The 12,242-nt window shown below is 41.7% G+C and overlaps 1 protein-coding gene across 1 annotated transcript in view; it reads right to left on the bottom strand.

The window, feature by feature from the left end:
• Nucleotides 1–11,632, bottom strand: part of SPTLC3 (serine palmitoyltransferase long chain base subunit 3) — an 86,624-nt gene extending 74,992 nt beyond the window's left edge. The window contains exon 1 of the mRNA XM_037405740.1: nt 11,483–11,632. Coding sequence (XP_037261637.1) covers nt 11,483–11,593 — 111 coding nt within the window. The 5' untranslated portion in view covers nt 11,594–11,632. The remainder of the gene's footprint in view (nt 1–11,482) is intronic.
• Between the last annotated feature and the right edge of the window lie 610 nt (nt 11,633–12,242).

Below are 12,242 nucleotides of genomic sequence, written 5' to 3'. Positions count from 1 at the left end.
TGTCCTCTACAACAGTGTGCACAAATGCCTGATGGCAGCTACCTTTACCTTCAAGAAGTGCAACCTGGGGGGCACAGTGGAAGAAATGGTCTTTTAGCAACGAACACAAAGTTTTGTGGAGACACCAAGGAATGGACAGAACCGAAGTACAAGGACAGGCTGAGGCACTCTCCTGAAGGCTAGCCTCACGGAAGCTCAAGAAGATTAGCCAAGCTGAAGTCTCAGATAGCTGCAAGTGAGTCACAGAGAGGGATGTATGGCAGCCACTTCAGACCATATGAATCATCAGCAGCATCAGGACAGAAGAAACTCAATGGAAGTTCATGGAGGAAGCAGAGTGCAGCATGATGTCAGCTGAAATGGTTACGAGTCTCAGCTCCTTGACACAAATATGACACTCCATATTCCTGTCGCTAAGTGAATAAATCCTCACTTCTTGGTAGGTTGAGTAGGAAAACCACATTTTTCGGAAGAGAGAGAAATGACAGAGCACATGCCAAAGCCTGTGCTTGGCCAAGTAAATGAAGGAAAGGATACAGCTGAATAATTTCCAAAAAGACTGAGATGATCAGAAGAACAGACAAGGCTTTGCTGTGTTACACCTACACTGGAGGTTCTCACAGAAATTCAGAATACTCCAGGATGGAGAAAGTCACTTGGCCACAACAGGAAAAATGTTACTTTGTGCTGAAGACATGGGTGTGCATAGATGGTATCTGCCCTGGAAATTCAGGTCTTCACCTCACAGTTTTATACCAAAGGTATCTCATCGAAGGCTCTAGCTATCTGACTGAATCAATGCACCCTAAAACATGAAATGCTCCAGATCCTCCTCAGTTTGGCTCACAATACTGCTGGTTCCTGCTGCCTGCTCTTTTTCTAAATGGCACTTTTCTTCCCAATTCAGCATCCATCCCATAATGACAACTCTCTCAGACCATAGTCTCACAAAACCTCTGGCTTGGTTGCTTTCTGAAAGTGTTTTCTGTGGAAAAATTAGCTGCCAGGAAGAGCAGAAGTTCTCTGGCTGAGCCACTGGTTGTTGTAGGGAAATTTAATTTCCTGTTTTGCTGGTTAATCCCACAGTCCTAGCCGTAACAAGAGTTAATGTTCTTTAAAAAGAAATTAAAAACAATAATCCATGAGAGAGTTCATACAGCAGAAACAGACCTGCATATTGTGATAAATTAAGGGATCTTTATGGTTGTCTAGTAGCCTGTAAAACAGTATTTGAATTGCCACTGCACATTTGCAAACAGCAGACTGTGAGAGGCAGCATGATGTTAACCATTATTCTGGCAAAAAGTCACGTTTTACAGAGACTGTGGGAAAATAACGGACGTTTGGTAAAGAGAATTATAAACATCCTCAAGTGACCTGCAGCTGAGGTGTAGAAAAACACCTATATCTTACTAATTGTTGTTTAGCTTTGTGTGTTGGACAAGTAGAACATCTGTGCTTCAATAACACAGGCCTGCGATAGACTTAGAGGCATCCTATCAAACATGCTTGAGATTCCTGCCCTGCTGTGGGAAAGATCAAAGCACAGTGGCAAACTGCACCTGCACAAATCCCTGAAATACTATTAAAAACAGCAGGTCTGGTGATCAACTAACATGGACCAAGCCCCATGGTGCCTGTGTCCCCACTTGTGTGCGCCTCTGCCCGGGTGCTGCTTTGGGGATGCCCCAGTGAGGTAATGAAAATAAAATTACTCTCTGCCCCTCATCCATGGTTTTGTGGTTGTTCTTGTATCAGCTCACATGTCTGGCAGGATCCAGGAACAGCCATGACATAGCTGGCAAAAAAACTGGGGACTGGGGAGGCCACAACAGTGACCCCCTGTATTCCGAGATGGCCCAGTACTGAGCGCTGGACCCCTGTGGCTACTTCTCTAGCTACATGGGTTCTTCTGGAAGCATGCCTGAAATAGATAACAGGGCAGTGATCACCTCCCAGACAACTGAAATGGCCAAAGTTAGCACCTACGCAAAAATGCCAACTGACCCTGGCCCCACTGCCAACTCTGCACCCACCGTCCACCCCCACCTACCTGGGGTATAGGCTAGACAAGGTACTACCTGGCAAATACCAAAACAGCAGAAATGAAGGTTTGGCAGGTCCCCCAAAATTGCTACCACTGTAGCCTCTTACTGTGAGGGGGATCTACGTCCCTGTGTTCCTTTAACTCTAAAGTAGTGGTCTGCGGGGATTTAATATGTTTTACCTCTGGTGGGTACTGAAGCTGAGGTTACTGTATTGCACAGTAATATTAAGAATCCACATCACAGATCTGTGGATTGGGGGAAAATCTGACATCTGCCCTCTGAACACTAAGGTTATCTTAACAATAGGAAATGCCACTCCATTTACTGTGACAGTGTTAATTGTCCCAATTAAAGAATATATCTTGGGTATATATATGTTGGCAGGAGAAGCAGTAGAAACTTTAAATGGTTGCTTCTGCTTAAGACTTCACAAGTGGGATTTGCTATTCCATCTATAACCATTTTGTGTGGATTCCCAAAGTGGGATCCTGTTGTGCTGCCTCTGCCTGCCAAGGTGATAACTGTAAAACAATACCATAGTCCAGGAGGTGAGGGGGAAGGAAATTACTCAAACCATTCAGGCACTTCAGCAAATGGGAATCATTAAGGAAACCATGACTGCTTTTAATAATCCTATTTGGCCTGTTCAAAGACCAGATGGCACATGGAGAACAACTATAGATTATACGTTGAATAAAGTTACTCCCCCACTTGCAGTTATGGTTCCAGACATAGTTACTCTTATAGAAAAAAAAAAATCAGCAAAAAATTACAGCCCTGGAAGGTGGTGATAGATCTTGCTAATGCTTTCTTTTTGATAGTCATTATATATTTACAAAGCATGTGCACCTAATTGTATTATTTGTACACAGCTTTATTTAAGGGCATTACATAGGCCATGGGAAAAGATAAAACAGTGTCAGTGGGCCTTGAATACCTGGCATGTTGATTACATCATCCCCCGGCCCCTGTTGAGGGGGTGGCAATATATATTCACTGCTTTGAATATACTGTCAGGACTGTTTATTGCTAACCTCACCAAATATGCTAATTAACATAACACTATTGAAGCATTAGAACAACTCATTCATCAGTATAGACCTCCTCACCAAGTACAGTGACCAAGGAACACATTTTATTGGACATAATGTTGAAGATTGCGCTCACGGGCTAGGAATAGGTTAGACATTCCACACTGACTGCCATCTCCAACCTAATGGCTTGATTAAAAGCATGAATGGGATGTTGAAGGAACAATTTAAAAAGTTAACCAGTACTAAAATTTATAACATGAGTTCATGTCTTACTGAAACAGGTTTTTTGTTAAACAGCTGGAATATCCATAATCAAACACCCTATGATCATATTACAACACTTCCCTTACAAAACATGGTGAGGGCTGAAATTCTTCCAGATGGTCTCTCTCCCAAAATATTAACTAAAGGGGAAATGGAATTATTTACACCAACAGATTACATGGTGGGACCATGACCTATTAGTCTAGATGTGAAGATTCATATAATAAGCCCTGAGAATGCTGTATGTTCTGTACCCCAGTTTCTCTTATTTTACATCCTCTATCGATATCAGATGCTCGGGAGGGATTTCGCGTATCTTCAATGCATACCTATGCCTATATATCTAGAGGGGATAGCACTGGAACGGTGTTACTGGTGTCACAAACCCTACATCAAATTGAAGTTTAATCTAAAAAAGTGCAAGCCATAGCTCTTCAATACGTGTGGGCAATTACCCCACATCAGGTTATCAAATCCAGAGTGATATTAGCTGAAGGAGTATTACTGAGCTGAAATACGTATTATTGGAAGAAGATGACATTCCTGTTTTCCTCCCTTATCACAGATCGGCTCATCATGCTTTGTAGTCTTACACTACAGGCACATGCTCTGGAAGCATTTCTGCGAGATCAACATGTAAATGGTTGTGGTTGGCCTCTACTGTAACTAAGTCATCCGCCTTTAGTATTGAGAGGATTTACAGCTGCAGATCTTTTGACAATGTGTTTCATTGGCATGCCAATCCCAGTAGCTGTATTACAGAATTATGCTATGCCAAGTGCTTTTCATATTGATGTTCCTTGTTGTTATTTTTTCTGAGTAGGTAATGGCTGTACACCAAGAAACATTACAAAATTGGTTGGTGGTGAACTATCTCCTTCTTTGACATCACTACCCCAATTTTAAAGGCACATGTTGCTTCAACACAACTGATGAATCAGTCAGTGTAGAGGATGACATTCAACATCTCCAGGACTTAATGCATCAAATGAAACAATCTACTGGTGGTGCCTGGCTGGCTGGGTGGGTTAATTCCCTGACAGGACAAGTGGAACACCTGATTCAAAGCATTATTGTACAGATATGTTCCTTCCTTTTTCTACATGTATTTATTACTTGCCTCTAAATTACTCTGCCTTATACCCCAGAGGAACAAACAAACACCTCCAACTTTGCCAGCATCAGCAGAAGTGGTCCGTTGAGTGACGGGGTGGAATGTGGGAAAGTAACAGAAGTTTGATAAGGAGGATTATAAACGTCCTCAAGTGACCTGCAGCTGAGGTGTAGAAAAACACCTATATCTTACTAATTGTTGTTTAGCTTTGTGTGTTGGACAAGTAGAACATCTGTGCTTCAATAACACAGGCCTGCGATAGACTTAGAGGCATCCTATCAAACATGCTTGAGATTCCTGCCCTGCTGTGGGAAAGATCAAAGCACAGTGGCAAACTGCGCCTGCACGAATCCCTGAAATACCAGTGAAAACAGCAGGTCTGGTGATCATCTAACATGGACCAAGCCCCATGGTGCCTGTGTCCCCACTTGTGTGCACCTCTGCCCGGGTGCTGCTTTGGGGATGCCCCAGTGAGGTAATGAAAATAAAATTACTCTCTGCCCCTCATCCATGGTTTTGTGGTTGTAACTGCATTCTGCCTGCACTAGCTCACACGGAGACCCAGACAGTCCCTAAACAGCCGTTATCTTACCATTCTGCCCATTATATTAATGAACTTGCTTCTGCAATGGAACACAGCCAGCTATGTCCTTCGCTGACAGAGCAGGCAGAAAATACATATTACCTTATTTGTTTCTGAAAGCTAGACTTCCACTTACATCTTAGAAAGGTAATTAATTCTCATGCTGTAGGGACATAAGTAGACAGACAATGGAACTAGTCACTTCATCGGCTTTCTTTTACTGGTTACTTCTGTTGAGCAAGAATAAGCTGCTTGCCAGGTACTTGCCCACAGAAGCCCTTCTGCAGTTCTGCATCAATTTTGTCCATTTTTAGATCACTGCAGCGGACTCTCGCCAGAGAAATGCTGCCTCCTTACACTAAAGGGTCACAGACTCACTTCAATGTCTGAGTTTACACAATGACCGGATGGACCCTCAGCTGGCCTCTGGTTCATCCTCACATTCAAAGGCAAGTCAACACCAAATTCCCAGCAGGGTGCTTGGGGTTTTGTCCTGAAAGCCTGCATGATGGAGACTCCAGAGCAACATGTCCCAGTGCTGTTATCTGCATCTTCCTTTTCTGCTCCCCCCATACATGAAACCTCTCCAGCCTCCAGGAAAAGTATGAACCATTAACCACTACCTTTTGAGCCCAATGATCTAGCCAGTTATTAGCCCATATAGTAGTCTACCCATTGAGAGAGACCCTAATGTCCCAAGTAGCATATGAGGATAGTATGGCTAAAGCTGAGGTAGATGACATCTATCACTCTCCCCTCCTTCACAAATCTAGTCACTTCATCATAGAAGACAATCAGTCAGTCAAACATAGTTTATCTTTGGTACATCCCTGTTTGCTATTTCAAATCACTTTCCTCTCTGTGCCCCAAGAAACAACCTTTGCTAGAAATGATCTTTTAAAAACAGGCGGAACGTTTGCCTATCTTAAGTTATCAGGGATCTTCTTTGAATATCCATGACCTTTCAAAGATGATAGTGTGTGATGTCACTGTGACACCAGCCAGCACACTTGGGTGCCTCCCTTGTCATCCCATGCATTTGTATGGGCTGAGATTTCTCAAGAGCTCCACGACTCAGTCCTCTTCCCCTACCGGCAGCCTGATGACACAGAGGCTTGAAAGATACTGTTGGTGAAAACGGAGGCAAAGAAAGTACGGAATACCTCAGCTTTACCCATGTCTGCAGTCACTAGGTCACCTATTCCCTTCAGCAATGGGCCGCATTTTCCATGTTTATTAGTTTACTGCTAATGCAGCAGTAAAAGCTCTTTTTGCTTCTCTTGATGTCCCTTGCAAACGTCTACTGCAAATGAGCTTTGGCTTTCCTAATACCATCCATACATGCCCCTGCAATGTTTCAAAACTCCTCTTTCTTAGCCCATTCCTGCTTCTACCTCTTGTATACTGCTTTTTTTGCACTAGAGTTCAACCGTGGGTTATCTGGTTAGCTAAGCCAGTGTCCTGATACATTTACTTGTTTTCACATGTACAGGAATGAGCTGTTCTTGTGCTAAGAGGACCTGACATGCTAGGTTTTTCAAACCAAACCAAATTAATACATGCCATTTTTGTCAGGGCTTAAACTCCCAAAATTTAATTATATGAATTCAAGGATTTCCAGGTGTTAACAGGGTAGTGACTCCAGCCTTGCTGGAAACTTTTTGTGCTATGTGAAAAATCTCTAACCTTGCATGTAAAGTCTCGTGCAACACACTTAAAGAATTGCTATGAGAGTCATTGACTGTTAACATGTGCCTACACACTGGTCACATCTCAGTTTGCAGAAAGAAGTCTTCAACATTTCCTGCTTCCAATGCATTGAGCTCATCACATAGCAGGGTAGATGACAGAAACAAGGGTGTGGATCTAAGACCTGTGATTATTAGCTGAGACTGCTGGTGCAAAGCAACGAATTTCTGGGGCTCGAAACCAAGGAGAAGAGAAGGCAGGAACCGAGGATGAGGAGGTCATGTTTGTGGTACAACTGAAAACACGGTGCCGTAATTGGTAAAGAACTCTGACTGGAAACCAATTCTCAGTATCTTCCTTTTGTCACTACAGCTATGAAACCCAGAGGGCTTAGGGGGATTGCACCTTCCACTAGTATGTGCACAATAGAACAGGTCCAAAAGGCTTAGTGCTGCAGGTGAAAAAGGCTGGGCCAACAAAACCTCCTTTCAGTTTGTTTTTACCCAAAGCAACATCAAAAAAGGAAGATAATTCAGAAAAAAAGACCCTATTACGTTGATAGATCATTATGGTTGCACAGCTGAGGCTGCAAGCATTTGGAAAGGTAGTAGTCTGATCAGCGTTAACAGTCACTCCTTGCTCTTCTCTTATCAATAAACCTTATCGCACAACTCTAATTGTAGGAATTAGCTTACTATATTTCCCCACAGGACTCATTAACATTTATATTGAGTTAGTATAAATAGGACATTTTGGATGCAAACTACTGTAAAAGCACATGAAGAAGTGCTGTGTATATATATATATATGTGAGAGGACAGAGCACAAAGAAATTCCAGGGGGCGTTTACAACATAGAAGATTCCTACAAGAACAGTTGCATGGCAAACTCCTTTCATGACTCTTTTTAAACAGTCAATGTTTTTCGTTAAGATCTTCACTGAGGAGTAAGTGACATTGTAGAGCAGAACGGAGAGGAAGAAAAGCAGGGGAGCCAAAAGCATGGAAGGGACTGAAACTGACTGCTGGAGTATTGAATAAATAGTGCAGTAGAACAGTTAGGATAAGGTTCAGATGTCCCAGGACAAAGGGTAAATATAATCAGCTTCTGAATGTAGAGACCCCAAATGCTGGAGGCTATCATACTTCTGGGCTATCAAATAAGAGGGGCAGGTGTTACTGGGTTTGATCTCATTCTGGGCTCTTTTTTGCTTTCTGAAAGGAGCTTGAAAGCCCTGCAAAAGGCTGAAGTCTTGTTCACTGCAAGTTTCTTCCAAGCTACTGCCATTCTTAGTGCAGGATAGAAAAAAAAAAAAAAAAAAAAAAAAAAAAGAAATTGCAGGTAGCTTTATACTGCCTTGCAGGCTCACTAACGCACTCAAAGAAATGATCTAAGAAATAAAACTGTTACATGTGTACTGTAGGAAAAACATATTTCCACTGGAGAGACATATTTATTGTTTTAAAACTTAAATGTACCCTACGATTAACACACAATCAACAGCAGTATAACAGCAAAAGTAACCATCACTAGGAAAATAACCTTCTCCTGGCTACTACTGTCACATAAATAAATAGGTTAGCTCATGAATTGTGCTTTGGATAAAGGCAAGTCCAGGCTACAGGTTCAGGAGGAACACCCAGCATGTGCCTGTGTTATAAGCACTAACGAAGTGGAAGACATGGCCCACAACCCACCTTCCAAAGCTTAGGTCTTACTTTGGCCCAACTTCCAATGAATGCAAGGATGCAGCATGGTTGTGGAGACATGGTTAGGCCTGGTGTTCATTATTACATGGGAGTCTGTGCTATCAGCTAGAGTTAAGTCAGACTTAAAATAATCACAGAAGCTATTCAAACATGTAGTCCCACTCAAAAGTAATATAACTTTTTCCCCAAAGCAACAGCTTCTTTTCTGGTAGGATGCTTCACTGCTTCTTTATCACTTAACTATCCCCTTTCCTGGTATACCACAGATTGCTAGAAGTAAAGAAGACCTCACTACTCCCCCACATTTGATCATCCAACCCATTAAAGAAAATCCTTTCTTCAGAAACCTGGATTTTTTGCTATATCAGAATCACTTCTCTATTTCTGCCATGCACATACAGACACACAAAATGTTCTTACATCATTAAGATGCAAAACACATTATTCCTGAGCCCGTGTTTTCAAAAGCACTGTTTCCAAAGCCAGCATTTCCTGAAGCTAGTGCTTCCTGTGGGCTCTCAAGAAAAAAAAAAAAAAAAAAAAAAAGGTTTATAAAGCAGATTTCTGCAAAGCCTGATGTTCCAGTCAGTCAGTTGTGTGCAACTATTGCTACATATTCCTGGCTTAGAAGCCTTCACTGTGCCATGCCCTCGCTGTAACCTCTGCACCACCAGTTGCCTTTCTCAAATCAGAACACATCTCCCTCCTTGCAAAGTAACACAGTTGTAACTAACCCCAAGAGTTTCAGAACTGCCACAAGTCTCAGGTGCTAGAACCAGCCTCATCAGGCACATCCCCTGAATATTCAAGCACTATATTTCCCCTCCTACTTAAGGTCTTTAATGGCGATTTACTAAATAGGCAGTGAAATACATGCATGTGTGTCCGTGTCCCAGTGTCCTTGTGCGTGTGTCAGAGTGTTAGGGGAAACCAGGGCAACATGGAGAATGTGCAGAAGAGGAGGAAGGGAGGAAGATTACTAGAATCGTGACAAACATGGGTATCATTTCTGCACAAGCTTCCTTGAGCACCCAGCTGCCATATTCCCTGCTCCTCACATCCCTGCTATAAAGTGAGAAGCACACATCAGTGAGGTGTTGCAAATATAAACACACTGGAAGACTGTGGGAGTTTGCACACCTACAAGCAGTAAGCCGTGTAAACAGAGCAGGTAGGAAGGGACAGTATCTGTTCCTGTAAAATAGGATAAAGCATAAGTACTGAACAGGGTGAGGCAGCTGAGGCGGGGAAACAGACCAGACAGGATTGGGAAGATTCCTACCAGGGATGAGATTCCTGGTTCATACAGGACTCTAGTCTGTTATTGTTTCCTTCTTTTCCAATCTGTGTTTGAAACAGGAAGACAGGGGAACTGGTATGTAATTCGGAACACAGTACTAGACCCGGATTTACCAAATCTGCCTTTGATAAGCTTCATGAACTTTCTAAGGCTTTACTTCCTCAGCCATGGATGATATTTACCAGTGGTTCAGTGCCTCTTTCACACATCACATGGCAGGGTAAAACTCCCTCTCCAGCCATACAGTGCTTGTAAGACTTTACTAATCTAGCAGGTATATCTGCTAACATTTCCTTCATTTCTTTCTCACCCTTTTCAGGTTAATATTTATTTCCTCTTTGCTCACCCCTCAGCAGTATTCTACTTTATGTTTCTAGCCATGTCTTTCCTATTAAGGAAGAAAACCTAATTAATCCCCTCCTGGGAGTCTACTGCTTTCAAAACTGCTCATTTGCAGCAGCTTAACAATAACTGAATGGCAAGGTTTAGCCCTTGAAATTTGCCACTTAAGCTGAAAGCAAAGATTTCAGACATCATTGTGGCAAATAGCTAATATATAAAATGGTGAGAAGACATATGTGATACGTAAAAGGATGCTAGATTAGGTTCCTGGAAGCAAATACCAGGAAAGGCCTTTTCAATCATTGCACAAGCTTTTTTGCTTTCCTCATCCTACACAAGCCAATGATTGGGAAACACCATACCAAGGGAGACACCTAAAGCCAGACAATCATCAAGCATGACACTGGGCGTGCCTTCATTAGTGTGTTAGGTGTGTAAGAGCTCCATTTAGAGAAAGATAGAAGATAGCAGTTTATTTGTAAAACAGTGGAGCTCTCTCCATCTAAAGCTTTTAACAAGGATGGTCAGGTGAGTGCTCAGGCTCCAAAAGCAACTTCCTCCATCCCCCTCTCACCATCACATTGTGCTGTAAAGCCAGCCTTTTTCTAGTCACTACAAGATTTTTATTAGTGACCACATCAACATCTAGAATTAGGACACTTCAAGACAGACAGTATGTTCCCAGTCAGGACAGGTATCACAGACAGACCACATTTAAGATTTGGGCTTTTTTTGGCAAAAGCATACCTTCGGTTTTGTGGTTCATTCTTTAGGATGCTACATGCCAACTGTTCCACAAAACATTCACATAAATGAGAAGTGCTGGTTTCAAAGAGAACAGCTTGAGAAAATAGTAAGTAAACTGACTTGTATTTTCAGAAGTACAAGGCTGGAGAGTAGACATCAGTAAAGTGCAGGCATCAGTTAAACCAACCTTGCAGTAATGTAAACATCAAGAAAAGACAGCTTCCCTGCCTAAATGTTTTTTGGGTTATACTTGTACGGCAATAAATCACACTTTAAAAACCACTCCACACATGCTTTAAGTTGATAAAACAGCTTTCCACTAGTGATTAATACATCACAAAGTTGACTTCACCATCAGTTAATCTTTAGAAGGAAACAATTACATTTCAGTGTGCATGTGTTTGTTGTGTTTGATATGAACTAGAAGCCAGTTAGTCCACAGGACCGACATTCACAACGCTCACAACAGTTCAGGATGATAGAGAAAAAGCAGCGACAGGTCCTAAGACCACAAAATCTGACACACAAGCCTAATCCATACAACCTATTCAATGGAGACTAAGACCGCCATAAAACTAGCTTAATAAGTAATGTTGCAACTACCTATTTGTTTTCAATATTGAGGCAATTAAGGTAAACTATTACACCTTACCTTCATTCCTTTTGTAATTCCATTTTTCTTATAGATTCCACTTTTTAAGAGGTTATTCTGTTTCTGATGATGATGTAGATGTCCATTGCAGACTGCACTGGGATTAGCCATCTGTTTAAATTAGTCAGATTCTCAGTTCTTAAGGGTGTCTTGGGTCTTTCAACTGTAAAAAAGACAGTGGGATGAGCAGATAAAGTTCTTGGTTAAGGCCTGAAAGGTATCCAACTGGTCTGTCAGGATTTTCCAGGATGAGAGGAGGAACTATCTTTTGCAATATCTTAGAAACTTAAAACTTTTTCTTTCATACACCTTCAGCCCCAGCAAGCTAGAACGTGAAATACATAGCAGGAGGTGTGCTATTAAAATCTCTGAAAAATACTGCTCGTTGCCGACTATTGTATGAATGCAGCTTCTATGAGTCAACAAGGCTGCTGCAGCTATCAAGAAGTGGGTGGATTCAGAGGCGGGGACACTTAAAGACATATTACCTCTTAAACATCTCCCAGTGAGGAACATCACATTTTTTTTCTCCTTATTACACTCAACATAGAGCTACGTTACTCCATTTAGAGTAGAATAATAAAATGTTTTGAAAATTTAAACAGAGTAATCTTTTAAATTACATGGTTCATCTTGCTAAGAGTATACTGGTTGAAAAAAGTATTTTGCTGAGTAGAACAGAACTTTTTTTTTCTTCTTTTTTTTTAATAAATATTTTCTTATATAGGTAACAGACATGACAGACATGATATTAACCAGG

Source organism: Falco rusticolus, chromosome 12 (genome assembly GCF_015220075.1).
Source record: "Falco rusticolus isolate bFalRus1 chromosome 12, bFalRus1.pri, whole genome shotgun sequence".
In the NCBI taxonomy this organism is placed as follows: Eukaryota; Metazoa; Chordata; class Aves; order Falconiformes; family Falconidae; genus Falco; species Falco rusticolus.
Note: the sequence above shows the minus strand (reverse complement) of the source record. Positions and strands in the feature narration are given on the sequence as shown.